Source organism: Rutidosis leptorrhynchoides, chromosome 3 (genome assembly GCF_046630445.1).
Source record: "Rutidosis leptorrhynchoides isolate AG116_Rl617_1_P2 chromosome 3, CSIRO_AGI_Rlap_v1, whole genome shotgun sequence".
Lineage (NCBI taxonomy): Eukaryota > Viridiplantae > Streptophyta > Magnoliopsida > Asterales > Asteraceae > Rutidosis > Rutidosis leptorrhynchoides.
Genome location: NC_092335.1, coordinates 542,593,031 through 542,606,521, shown reverse-complemented (window position 1 = coordinate 542,606,521; position 13,491 = coordinate 542,593,031). Strand labels below are relative to the sequence as shown.

At 33.4% G+C, this 13,491-nt stretch overlaps 1 protein-coding gene across 1 annotated transcript; it reads right to left on the bottom strand.

Moving 5' to 3' along the window:
- Positions 1-3,746: 3,746 nt before the first annotated feature.
- LOC139898474 (xyloglucan 6-xylosyltransferase 2-like) lies at positions 3,747-5,575 on the bottom strand. The gene has a single exon (XM_071881208.1). The coding sequence runs from the start codon at positions 5,345-5,347 to the stop codon at positions 3,986-3,988; it is 1,362 nt and encodes a 453-aa protein (XP_071737309.1). The 5' UTR covers positions 5,348-5,575; the 3' UTR covers positions 3,747-3,985.
- Between the last annotated feature and the right edge of the window lie 7,916 nt (positions 5,576-13,491).

Below are 13,491 nucleotides of genomic sequence, written 5' to 3'. Positions count from 1 at the left end.
GTGAATGTCGATTACCAGGTGTTCAATCCATATGAATGATATTTTTGTCTCTATGCATGGGATGTATGTTTATGAGAAATAGAGATATGAAATCTTGTGGTCTATTAAAATTATGAAATGATTATTTACGTTAAACTAATGAACTCACCAACCTTTTGGTTGACACTTGAAAGCATGTTTATTCTCAGGTATGAAAGAAGTCTTCCGCTGTACAATTGCTCATTTAAAAGATATTACTTGGAGTCATTCATGACATATTTCAAAAGACGTTGCATTCGAGTCGTCGAGTTCATCAAGATTATTATTTAGTCAATTATAGTTGAATATATTATGAAATGATTTGCATGTCATCAATTTTCGATATGAAGCAAGTTTATCTTTTAAAAACTAATGCAATGTTTGTAAAATGTATCATATAGAGGTCAAGTACCTCGCGATGTAACCAACTATTGTGAATCGTTTGTAATCGATATGGACTTTGTCCGGATGGATTAGGACGGGTCCTTTCAACACCGTGTATCACTAACCCCTGGGTGGTGTCTTAACACCGCGACTAACTCACCCGTCACAACAAATGTGGTGTCTTAACACCGCGACTACCCACATTTCACTAACCCCGGAGTGGTGTCTTAACACCGCGACTAACCCATCGGTCACGTAAAATGTGGTGTCTTAACATCGCAACTAAACCCACATTTCCCGTCGTACAAGTAAATACATCATATACAAAAACGTATAATTATTCCACTCACCTTGAAATGTCCGCACAAGTCATGTATAACATGATCTCCATCCTCATATCCGAGCAAGCAACCACATATATCACACATAGGCACAATATACACATAAATATACATTATCTAAAGGAGAATCCGACACAAACATCCCTTAGCCGAGGGATCACACCTTGCTCGCCAAAATCCGCCCATTTAACACCTAATGGACACAATCCAATTACCACTTCGGGTGGTAATTCAAACCCACTCTACAAAGTACAATTTAACCCAAATTATACTTGACACCAAATTGACCAACCTAGGTCCCGACCCTAGATTACTACCTAGGTAGTGATCATTTCAAAACGTCATTTACACCAAAACTACAACACGTGCAATATTGACCCATATCACACTCGACCTCTTTTAACTTATGTCAAATTCAACCCAAAATCACTAATGGCTAGTGATTAGGCCTTACACCACCAATTAACAACATAAACCAAGTACTTAAGTACTTATTACACCAACACTAGCCTCAAACCCTAGTTTGACACCAAATAAAGGTCAACACCCATTTTGACTAACAAAATGGTCTTATGACCATCAATATCACTAACACACTTGCAACTTAGTAATTTAACACCCAAACCATAACAAATACTTACAGTTTTGGCAAAAGTTACAAAAGAGGTCACACTTATATATTCATAGAGTAAATGAACTATAAAATTACATTTACGATTTAAGTAGACTTATCATATAAATTTTACCATTTATTTATATATGTGGGCGTCCAGTAAGTTTTATGCCGGATAGAAACATCATTCATTAAAAAGTGTTTGAATTCACTTAAGATATTAGCTATAAATTTCTTGTTTATCAATAAAAATGAAATATGGAAGGGACATTGTGTTGTATGATAACTTGATTTTTTTTAACCTAGTGACACCATCCACCTCCGTCACTGTTTTATATAATTATAATAATAATAATAATAATAATAATAATAATAATAATAATAATAATAATAATAATAATAATAATAATAATAATAATAATAATAATAATAATAATAATAATAATAATAATAATAATAATAATAATAATAATATAATAATCAAAAATAATAAAAATAATCGGATGAAACAAAACGTGTTATAGGTTATTATATTGAAAATGATGACGACGACAAGTTTTGAAAATTATACAGGAGTGCTCAAGCAAGGACAAAGTGTAAACCCCATGTTCAGTTAACATTATATCCGCATCATGTTAATTTCTTGTTGAGCACTCACTCTCTAATTGAATCTTAAACCTACCCAACAGAACTATATAATACTTGCAATAATCATATTCAAATTTTCAGAAATCAAGATCTCATATGAGTTTTAGCCAGGTCAACCATCATTGCAATGGATCAAGATCTCATTGAGTTGACTACATGATCAACATGTCCATGTTCTCTAATTTAGCAAGCATGATGCATGATGCAAGCCTCACAACAACTTGCAATATAAAAGATTAAAAACCAGCTATACATTTTCATGACCTGAAGCCTTTAGTAGCAACTAGTGTTCGAACCATCGCTTCGCGTCGGGGGTTCGGTTTTTAATGTATTTTATTGCGTTTAGTTTGTAAAAAAAATTTGTGGCTAACAATGATGTTGTTGAAGCGCAACTCGAGTCGAACTAAAAGTTATAACCCGTGAAAGATTTAAATGTTATTTAAAATTAACAATATATGTGCATCTCCACGTTTCGCTATGGAGTTGTCGACTTTTAAAAATTTAACGGAGAATTAACGTGTATGAAAAGACCCCCAAATATTTAGCGTTTTTTAAAAAAAGCTCGTTTTGCGTATAGCTAGTGACATTATGTTCCTAAAATTATTTCGAGGTTAACGATGGTGGCGGATAAATTTAACTCGCTGCGAGTGCGAATACATGGCCCGTTGAATATTTAGGTAGAGTTTGTTTAAGAATTTTTATGAGAATGATTAATTGACACTTAACTCCCCCCGTCGTTTGGGGGGTGGATTTGATTTTTTGAATAAAGTGTGGGGTGATTTGTGGTTGAATTTGAGAAAAGGGAAAAAGAAAAAAAAAAATGCAAAAAGTCGAAAATACCCCTTGGTACTATTCGTTTCCCCTATGTCTTTACCCGTCGTTTGGGGGTGGATTTGATTTTTTGGATAAAGTGTGGGGTGGTTTGTGGTTGAATTTGAGAAAAGAGGAGAAAAAAAAAACAAAAAGTCGAAAATACCTCTTGGTACTATTCATTTCACCTATGTCTTTTAGAGGGTAGGTATAATATAATATAATATAATATAATATAATATAATATAATATAATATAACTAGCAAGTAATATGAAGACATTTTTAAATTGATGCCCTGATGCTAATTACCTTGTCACGATCTTTATGTAAATATTCCTTCTTCAGTTGGACCGTTCGTTTGTTTGACAGGATATAATTCCTATTGCTAAAGGGTGGTGTCGAAGATCCTCATAATGATCTAACCTTATAAGTCAAACCCAAGAAAGGATTAGCTGCTGCTATTAACGCATAATTATGGTGGAATCCATGGTTATAACTTATTATTAGATACGACAATAAAAGGATAAAGGTAGAAGGTTTTCTCTGTTGAGGCTACCCGAGAAGACGAGTAATCTAACCCCATACTCTGATGTACGCAGCCAGCAGGACTACTTCATGGCTGTTTCCAACCCATCCCTGGCCACCACTAAATATTCTTCCTAGACAAGATTCGAACCTGAGACCTCTTGCAAAGAACTCAGAGCCTAAGCTATCTAGTGATGGTTTACGACAATATATCCATTCCCATTGAAAAATCTAATACGCATTAAACGTTTCCATCATAAACTCAGCCAAGACCAAATGAAAAGAACCAATTCGAGCGAACTGACCAAAAAACATTTGCCAATAACAAAGTAACATATTACCAATATTAAACCAACTTATATCTGAAATAATTGGAAACAATTTCAAAATGCTTACAAGTCACTCGTACAAGTTAAGAAGAACAAGCTACAATGTTCTATATCATAAACATGTGTTGGCTCAAGCTATTTGTTTGCCTTTCATATATTGTAGTATACTGTAATAAATAATGAACTTGGCTAATAACATTTGACGATAACAATAAAAAAATAAAAACGTATCATAACATAGTGCACAATACCAATTCACGAGTGAAAAGTGGAAACAACAAACTAATTCAAATTTCGAGACCTATTCAGAACGTACTCAAGACGATGATACCTTAACAGCTTTATATGTAGGGTGAAGTAAACCAAGTTCATCCTTCACTTCAAGAGGATTACTAGTATCATTTCTCGTTCGTTTTACCCTTCTACTAGCAAGTGACTTATGAGTAAATCCATACATTTGCAAAATCTGATTATCTCCAAAATTAAACGCACGATCCATTTGTTTCAAACATCTTTCAACAGGGTAATCGCCAAATTTCCCACAAGGTTTACAACCGACAAAATGAGTAACAAGTGGCCATCTATGATCACCAAGACCAGGATGGTAACTTTCAATCATTTCCTCGTATTTATCAACTAAAATTCCCCAATAACCATGAAGATAATAATGATTCTCCAAATAAACCTTATTCGCCCATCTATCCTTCTGTGAAGCCAATATCCAAACCATTGCAGACTGATCATCCGCTTCAAAAACGGGTCGATCTTTAAGCTCTCGAGTCAAAAGCTTCCCTGCTTCAGTCCTAATCTTCCCTTTTGGACCCATCGGAGCCCAAACGTCCAACAAATCCAACGACCACTGACAATTTCTCAACAAGAAACTACCTGTATTCAACCCAATCCAATTCTTTTCATCATACACCATTTCATTCCAACCGTGCAACACCAAGTTCCGATCTTTATATCGTTCCCATGGTACCTCAAACGCCATATCAGTAAACATAGCATCACTATCCATCCACCATAAAAACTCAACTTCTGGATGACTCAACAGAAGTTTCCTAATTAACGGTAATTTCGCCCAAAATCCCGCCATTTCCGCATCAAGTAAAGCCATGTTATAAAATATTTCAATCCCATGAACCCTACAATAATCAATCTTATTCTTAATTGACTTCAACAGATAATGATCACCAACCGGATTCTCGCACGGTTTCGGCGATGAACCGGTTACCAACAACACCCTAGGTTTATTCTCATTAACAAAATTAGGAAAATTAGGGTTTTGTTTCAACCATTCACCTCTTTGTTCATCCCAATCAGTAATCTTAGGTCCAATACTATAAGGCATATTAGGATCCTTTTTCACATCATCTTCTTCATCAACAAATAATTTATTAATATCAAATTCAGCATAATTATTACTGCTCTCAGACGACGTCGTTTCAGTTTGTAATTCTTCTAAAACACGGCGAGGCTCAGAGCGCTTACCTCGGTACTGATAAAATGTATCTCGGATCTCTTTAAAATCCTGCTCCGGCGTACCGAATTTTCCGGCACCGAGATTGCCACGTAGGACAACGATCGTGAGAACCAAACACAAAATCGTAACCTTTCCGTTACGTAACAGCCGTTGGATTTGACGTGTCCGGCGAGTACCTAATACACGATCCAGCATCTTCTGAACCGGATTCGGATCTAGAACCAGGTGGGAGCCGAATTGAATGAAGTTTTTAACAGATTGTGGGTTTGTATAGGTGATATTGAAGGAAAGCAAGGAAGTTGAGGTGAATTTTGGAAGTGGTAAATTGGGGGATTTAGGGTTAGGGTTTGAATTTGAGGGAATGAAATTTGTGAGATCGGATTACATAGATTTAGAAATGTCGGTGGGGAGAAAAATGGTGACAGTGATTGCCTGGTTGGGATGATTAGGACATTATTTACTTAACATTTTTGGTTGGGAATTGATATTTTCAAACTTGTTTTTGATAGATCCAAACAAATTCACTAAAGTACCCTTAATGATTTGTTATACACATTTTTTATTTTCAAATTATTGAAGGGTATAACTGGAAATTAATCACAAATATATGTGGATCTATCAAATAGATGTTTGAAAATATCACCTCCCTCTTTGATTTATCAAGTTATGTATAAGTAACATTATGGTCCACTACTTTTATATATATATATATATATATATATATATATATATATATATATATATATATATATATATATATATATATATATATATATATAGTGGTAGGATCAAGATGGAAGTAACCAATCGGGGGGAAGCGGGGGGAAGCAAAATATTTTTTTTTTTCGTTTTTTGAAAAAACTTTGTTCACAAACATTATAGATGAGATGAAAATATGAACATTTAGTAGAGACACTTTGTGATAAATGTTTTTATTTTAGCGGGAAAACGCTCGAAGAAGTAATATATAACAATTATCGTATTTTTCGGGCGTATATTGAGGTTTTAGCTATTGGGGTTTAGATATTAGGGTAATAGGGTTTATAGGGTTTAGATATTATGGTTTAGAAATTTAGGGTTTAGGGTTTAGATTTAGGATTTAGATTGAGTTTTTAACACGAACGGTTTAGAGTTTAAGGTTTAGGGTTTAGGGTTTGGTGTTTTGGGTTTATGGAATAAACCCAAAACACCAAACCCTAAACCCTAAACTCTAAATCGGGCTAAATTTTACTTCACAAAACATGAAGAAAAAAACGTTCATATTCTTCACGAACAATATTATCTTGAATGTTATTTTTGTCGATCGTTTTCCCACCTAAATAATAACATTCATCACGAAGTGTCTCTTCTAAATGTTCATATTTTCGTGTGATCTTGATGCCGGGAAAAAAATTCCAAAAAAAACGAAAAAAAATTATTTTTGCTTCCCCCCGCTTCCCCCCGATTGATTACTTCCCCATTGATCCTGCCCATATATATATATATATATATATATATATATATATATATATATATATATATATATATATATATATATATATATATATATATATATATATATATATACTTACATTTTTGGTTTATCATGTTATGTATAAGTAAGTAACATTAATTATGGTCCACTAACTTTTTATTTTCTTTTAGAACAGAACTAGAGATAAATCGGCCCGCGCGATGCGACAGAATCTTTCGAATTACATATTCATATTTAACGTAGCGTTATGTATTTACAGAATTAAAAACGCATTGTTGCTGGTGTGTTTGGATATACGTGAGTAGTACCTAGAGGGGTGTTTGCGTAAAAAAGGGGGACGGAACCATCGATATGCTATAATTAGTTTGGGTTGTTTATCATACGTGTATGCATATGTACGACAGATAGCTCGAAATGTTTAACCTTTTTTAGAACGTGTTTGTTTCGCGTGTAGTTAGTTGCGCTGCGTTTGTGAAATTATTTCGAGTTAAACGGTAGTGTCGGAGAAATGTAACTCTTGGCGAGCGGGAAGATACGGCCCATTAAAAATTTTGATGGAGTTTGTTTAAGTTTTTTTAATAAAATAGTTTTTTTACATTTTTTACCCCTAAAAATTTTGCACTTTGAACATAATTTAGAGGGGTGTTTTGTAATTTATTGTCGTTTCAGACTTATCAAACGACCAAAGTCTATTTGTGTTTTAGTTTCAGACTTATCAAAAGACCAAAGTCTATTTAGAGGGGTTCACTCGTTTAGTTTGTTTTGGTCCTGGTTAGACTCAATTGTAGATAGCGATTGCTCGTTATTTTTAGGAGTTTTGTTTTTTAATCTAGAGCTTAGTCGGTTTGTTTTGGTTGTATAGTGTTTGGTATCTTTCATTTTTCGATGAAGGTGCTTTTGTTATATGATTTTCGTTATTTTATTATAATAAGACATAAGTTGACTTTAATTTCTGTATATAGTGAACTTAATCATATACAGATATAGTTAGCATTGTTATTTTATAAATTTATTCATATATTTTCACATGCTAAGTAAAGTGATTTTTGGTCTATATTGAAAATACGATACGTACTTTCTTCCTTCTTAGTTTTATTTAAACTGCTTTTGTTTTTCGGGAAAAAAAAATTTGTTTCTACGATAAGCTGTTGTTTGTTTTTCAATTTTCATATTTTTTATTTTTTATGTCTCTGCGTCCGCATACATTTTTACTGCCGACTATTAGTTTTTCTGAAATCATAAGATAAAATAATGTTTTATTTTTTCTACAACCTCAACGACTCAAAATTATGTGTTTAAGTGGTACATACATGAGTACGTTATATTGCATATATAAAAACAAACAGTTTTGCTATTCAAGATTTTTATGTTACATCTTCTTTATAGACATGGTCTGCAGATCTTCACACAAAAACATTTTAAAATCAAACAACACTTAAGTGTTTTACTTTGTTTTTCAATCTTAAAAGAAATTATTACTAATGCAAAACTTAACCTTCTATAATTATTATTTTACTATGTTTTACTTTGTTTTTGGAGAATGCCAAGTACCACATAGGGCCACGTTTAAGCATTTATTGAAAGTTTTAATTTTTCATATTAAAACGTATTTTTCATACTTATCTTTTCATTTAAAACTTGATTATTTGATTATCACTTTTTAAAATCGTAAACAATCAGTTTCTAGAGTTTGCCACGTGAAATAGAAAAAATAATTAATTACGATTTCAGAGACCAAAACGTGAATATGAAAAATCAGGTCACCCCTAAGTGCAACAAAACGTGATTATTAGATTATTATGTATTACTTGATAATTTAACAAATAATCAAGTTTACCAAACACTTCAAAAATTATTATATTTTCAAAGAGTATAATCAAATCTAAACAATACTAATTTATAACATCTTTTGATATAGTTGATTATTTGATTCTAATTATCTTAAACGCATAATCAACTTTCAAAATGTAAATTCAAATACCTTTTAAAATTCAAAGGGTCAAATATATTTATTCACACACACACACATATATATATAGGATCCAGAGAGAACCAAGGGTTCGAGAGAACTCAGAGAACTCACACATTAAACTCAATCAGTGATAGAGATTGAGCTCAATATGTGTGCAGATTGAGCTCAATCTATGTGCAGATTGAGCCAATCTGGGTGTAAATTGAGCCAATCTGAGTGCAGATTAAGCTCAATCTGTGTGCATATTGAGTTCAATCTGTGAGTTCTATGGGTTCTCTCCCACCCTTATTCTCTCTGGATCTCTTCACACACACACACACACACACACACACACATATATATATAATCAATGGGGAAGTAACCAAGCGGGGGGGGGGGAAGCAATTTTTTTCGTTTTTTTTTTTGAATTCTTTTTTCCGGCATTAAGATCACACGAAAATATGAACATTTAGAAAAGACACTTCGTGATGAATGTTATTATTTAGGCGGAAAAACGATCGACTAAAATAACATTCAAAATAATATTGTTCGTGAAGAATGTTGACCTTTTTTTTTCTTCATGTTTTGTGAAGTAAAATTTAGCCCGATTTAGAGTTTAGAGTTTAGGGTTTAGGGTTTAGGGTTTGGCGTTTTGGGTTTATGGAATAAACCCAAAACACCAAACCCTAAATGTCATAACCCGTCCTTAACCATAAGAACGTGTTAGATAACGTATGATTTCATTGCGAGGTATTGACCTCTATATGCGACATTTTTAAAAGAGAAACTGCATATATTATACATTACAAACCATAACCATTATTTTTGTTACAAGCTTTAGACAATAAAAAGATGATTATCGTTTAGCGATAATCTTCGACTTACAAACTTTACATATAATGATAACAACACGATTTCGAGCATATTTTACAACACAAATCCTTGGGTATGCAGTTTTATTTTTGACACAAATATGCGTACGCAAGATCCTGCTCAAATTCAACATAATGCAGCGGAAGCTTTAGTAATCACCTGAGAATAGACATGTTTTAAAAGGTCAACATAAAGTTGGTGAGATATAGGTTTAATGCCGGCAGCAATATATATATATAGACCACAAGATTTCGTATATAAACAGTTTAATAAAAATATTCTAAGTGGTTGAGCACTTGGTAACCATACTTAACATTTAATCACGTCGCATATTCCCTTTAATATGAAATCTTACTACACCGTACCAAGTGTAGTCACAAAACGAAGTACTGTGCAACCGTTGAATACTGGTCGTCCAGTCCGGTTGGGGTTGTCAGGCCCGATAGATCTATCAACAGGATTCGCGTTTACAATACCGCTGTAAATAACAGTTACCAAGCTACAGGGAAGTATGCCAGTGGTACAACTCAACGTAGAATATATTTTTCAGTTACTTGTGTCCATAACGTAAAACATAAAATACATGTATTCTCATCCCGAAATATTTAGAGTTTAAAAGTGGGACTATATACTCACTTTCGTCTTGAAGATATATATATAATTTGACTTGGTCTCCGGTTGATATCACGAACCTATCCATATATAATATATCAATACCTTTTCTTTTTAAACAAACGTCACATATATATACTTGTTATACTTTTAATACTTTGAATAATTCCTTAGTCCGTAGTTAGCAGTTCGTTGTTAGTAATTCAATTTTAATGGTTCATTTTTAGATGTTTAATATACCCGCAATGAAATAAATAAAACCCCCAACGAAATAAATAAAACCCCATCGTATATGTATTGGTCGAGATTAATCTTGACCCATGGTACCGGTGTTGTCAAATGACGTGTTGCGTACATAAAGTACCGGTGTTGTCAAATGACGTGTTGCGTACAATCATGGGATCTTATGATTAATCTTCTCGTGTTGTTTACGGGTGATCCTGAACCATATAAAATTGAATTATAAGTACATATATATAAAATATCATGTTAACTTAAAAAGATGTGATTTATTTAATTTTTTCCCAATTATTTTCGTGGCTAAACTAGTCTTGGATATCCGATTTTGTTTCGGTCATAGTTTCTTCGTTACAACTCCGTTTTCGTTGATTCAACTTGCCATCTCCTTGGATCGAGTCCCTCTTTAAGACTATGAACTGTAAATACCTTAGTTTGTATTCAAAATCACACGGAATAGGTCAAACTTTAGTGAAACTTATGAAGTTAATCATTTTCCATCATGTAAACAACCTCAAATGATTATTTTTCTAAAAATACTTATACTTTGAGTTAAATCATGAAATTTTTATGTGTTATCATATTCATAGTAAAAATCATTTTTCCAGAAAATAAACCTCCAATTCAAAGTTTAAGATGGTTTTTAATTATCCAACCCAAAACAGCCCCCGGTTGCACTCCGACGTCGTAAATTCAGTTTTTAAGATGTTCTTTGAAAAACCAAGTTATACCTTGTTAAGTTAGCATATAATTAAGATATGTTACAGGTCTTGAAGTATTTTAAAAGTTAAGTTAGAAGGATCTATTTAGTTTGCGAACAAGTTTGAAATCATTCAAACTATGTTCTAGTTTATAAACTCTTATATATATAGCTTTAAATATATGAATTGAAAAAGAGTTGAAGTAGAGTTTTTACCTCAAGTTTAAAATGTAAAGTTGCTGGAAAGAAGTAGTAAAATTAAAGTTGAGAGAGTTCTTGCAAGTGTGTGTGAAAATTGGAAGTAAAATTTGGAAAATGAATGTGTAAAAATGAGTTAGAAATGGTGCTTATTTATAGGCTTGAAAATTTGGTTTTTAGTGAAAATATCTAAGATAAGTTAAAATTTATTATGTCATGAATGACATATTATTCCAATAATTGAAGATTTCTATTGGTATATACCAATAGTAAATACTTCTAGAAGCTGTGTATAGTACCCTAGATATACGTATAGGATTATTGAGGAAACGGAACGAGAATTCAAATATAACTATCTTTTGTAAATATACTTATATTGTTTTATGTATAAAAGCCCTTTAAAAATGATTAAATACATTACTTATACGATATATGTATAAACATTATAAATCATCAGTATTTATGTCGAATAACGTTACGTAGGTTATTGTTTTGAAAACTTAAGTTAGTAGTTTCAAAATATACTTATGACTTTTTGTTATTAATACAAAATGAGATATTAAAACATCCTTAGATCATGTTAAATATGTATGTATAATTATCATATATTGTATAGTTCGTGATATCATCGGTCAAACTAGACGGTCAAACGTTGTGTAAAACTCTTTTCAAAAACATAAGTCTCAACAATTTGGATTGCTTATCATGTTGGTAAGGTTTAATTTATGTAAATATTAATCTCATAAGTATAGAACGATCGGAAAAGTGCGGGTCGTTACAGTACCTACCCGTTAAATAAATTTCGTCCCGAAATTTTAAAATTGTACCTATTTTGCGTCATCGAGAAACAAGTGTGGATACTTTTGTTTCATCTGATCCTCTCGTTCCCAAGTAAACTCAGGACCTCTTCGAGCATTCCAACGAACCTTAACGATTGGTATGTTGCTCTGCTTGAGCTGTTTAACTTCACGATCCATGATTTCGATTGGTTCTTCGATGAATTGTAGTTTCTCATCGACATGGATTTCTTCAAGAGGAATGGTGAGGTCTTCCTTTGCAAGACACTTCTTAAGGTTTGAGACGTGAAAGGTATTGTGTACTCCGGCGAGTTGTTGCGGTAACTCGAGTCGATAAGCTACCGGTCCAATGCGTTCGATGATCTTGAACGGGTCTACATATCTTGGGTTCAGTTTACCTCTTTTACCGAAACGTATTACACCTTTCCAAGGTGACACCTTTAGCATAACCATGTCCCCAATCTGAAACTCTAATGGTTTCCTTCGGACATCGGCGTAGCTCTTTTGGCGACTTCGGGCTGTTTTCAATCTCTCCTTGATTTGTACTATCTTCTCAGTCGTTTCGTGTATGATCTCGGGACCAGTTAATTGTCGATCTCCTACTTCATTCCAACAGATAGGAGATCTACACTTCCTTCCATACAATGCTTCGAATGGTGCAGCTTTAATGCTTGCATGATAACTATTATTATACGAAAATTCTGCTAACGGTAGATACTTATCCCATCCGTTTCCAAAATCGATCACACATGCCCTGAGCATGTCTTCAAGAGTCTGAATCGTTCTTTCACTCTGCCCGTCGGTTTGCGGATGATATGCGGTACTCATATCTAAACGAGTTCCTAGTGCCTCCTGCAGTGATTGCCAGAACTTTGAGGTAAATCTACTATCACGATCGGATATAATGGAAATAGGTATTCCATGCCTTGAAACAATTTCCTTTATATACAATCGTAATAGTTTCTCCATTCTATCCGTTTCCTTTATAGGCAAGAAATGGGCAGATTTGGTAAGACGATCAACAATCACCCAAATGGTGTCGTATCCCCAGGCAGTCTTTGGTAACTTCGTGATGAAATCCATGGTAATACCATCCCATTTCCATTCTGGGATTTCTGGTTGTTGAAGTAACCCTGATGGTTTCTGGTGTTCTGCCTTGACCTTGGAACAAGTTAAACACTCCCCAACATATGTTGCAACGTCTGTCTTTAAGTTAGGCCACCAATAATGTGTCTTAAGATCTTGATACATCTTTCCAACTCCAGGATGTATCGAGTATCTTGTCTTATGTGCCTCGTTCAATATCAACTTCCTTAATCCACCCAACTTCGGTACCCAAATACGGTTTGCAAAATATCGAATTCCATCTTCCCGTATAACGAGTTGCTTCTCATACTTCTTCATTATTTCATTTCCTATATTTTCTTTAGTAAGTGCTTCTCGTTGAACTTCTTTGATTTGTGAGTTGAGATTCATGCGAATTTTTATGTTCATCGC

What these genes read in the sequence shown, in the direction of transcription:
- LOC139898474 (XM_071881208.1), bottom strand. Translation starts at nt 5,347, where the DNA reads ATGCTGGATCGTGTATTAGGTACTCGCCGGACACGTCAAATCCAACGG.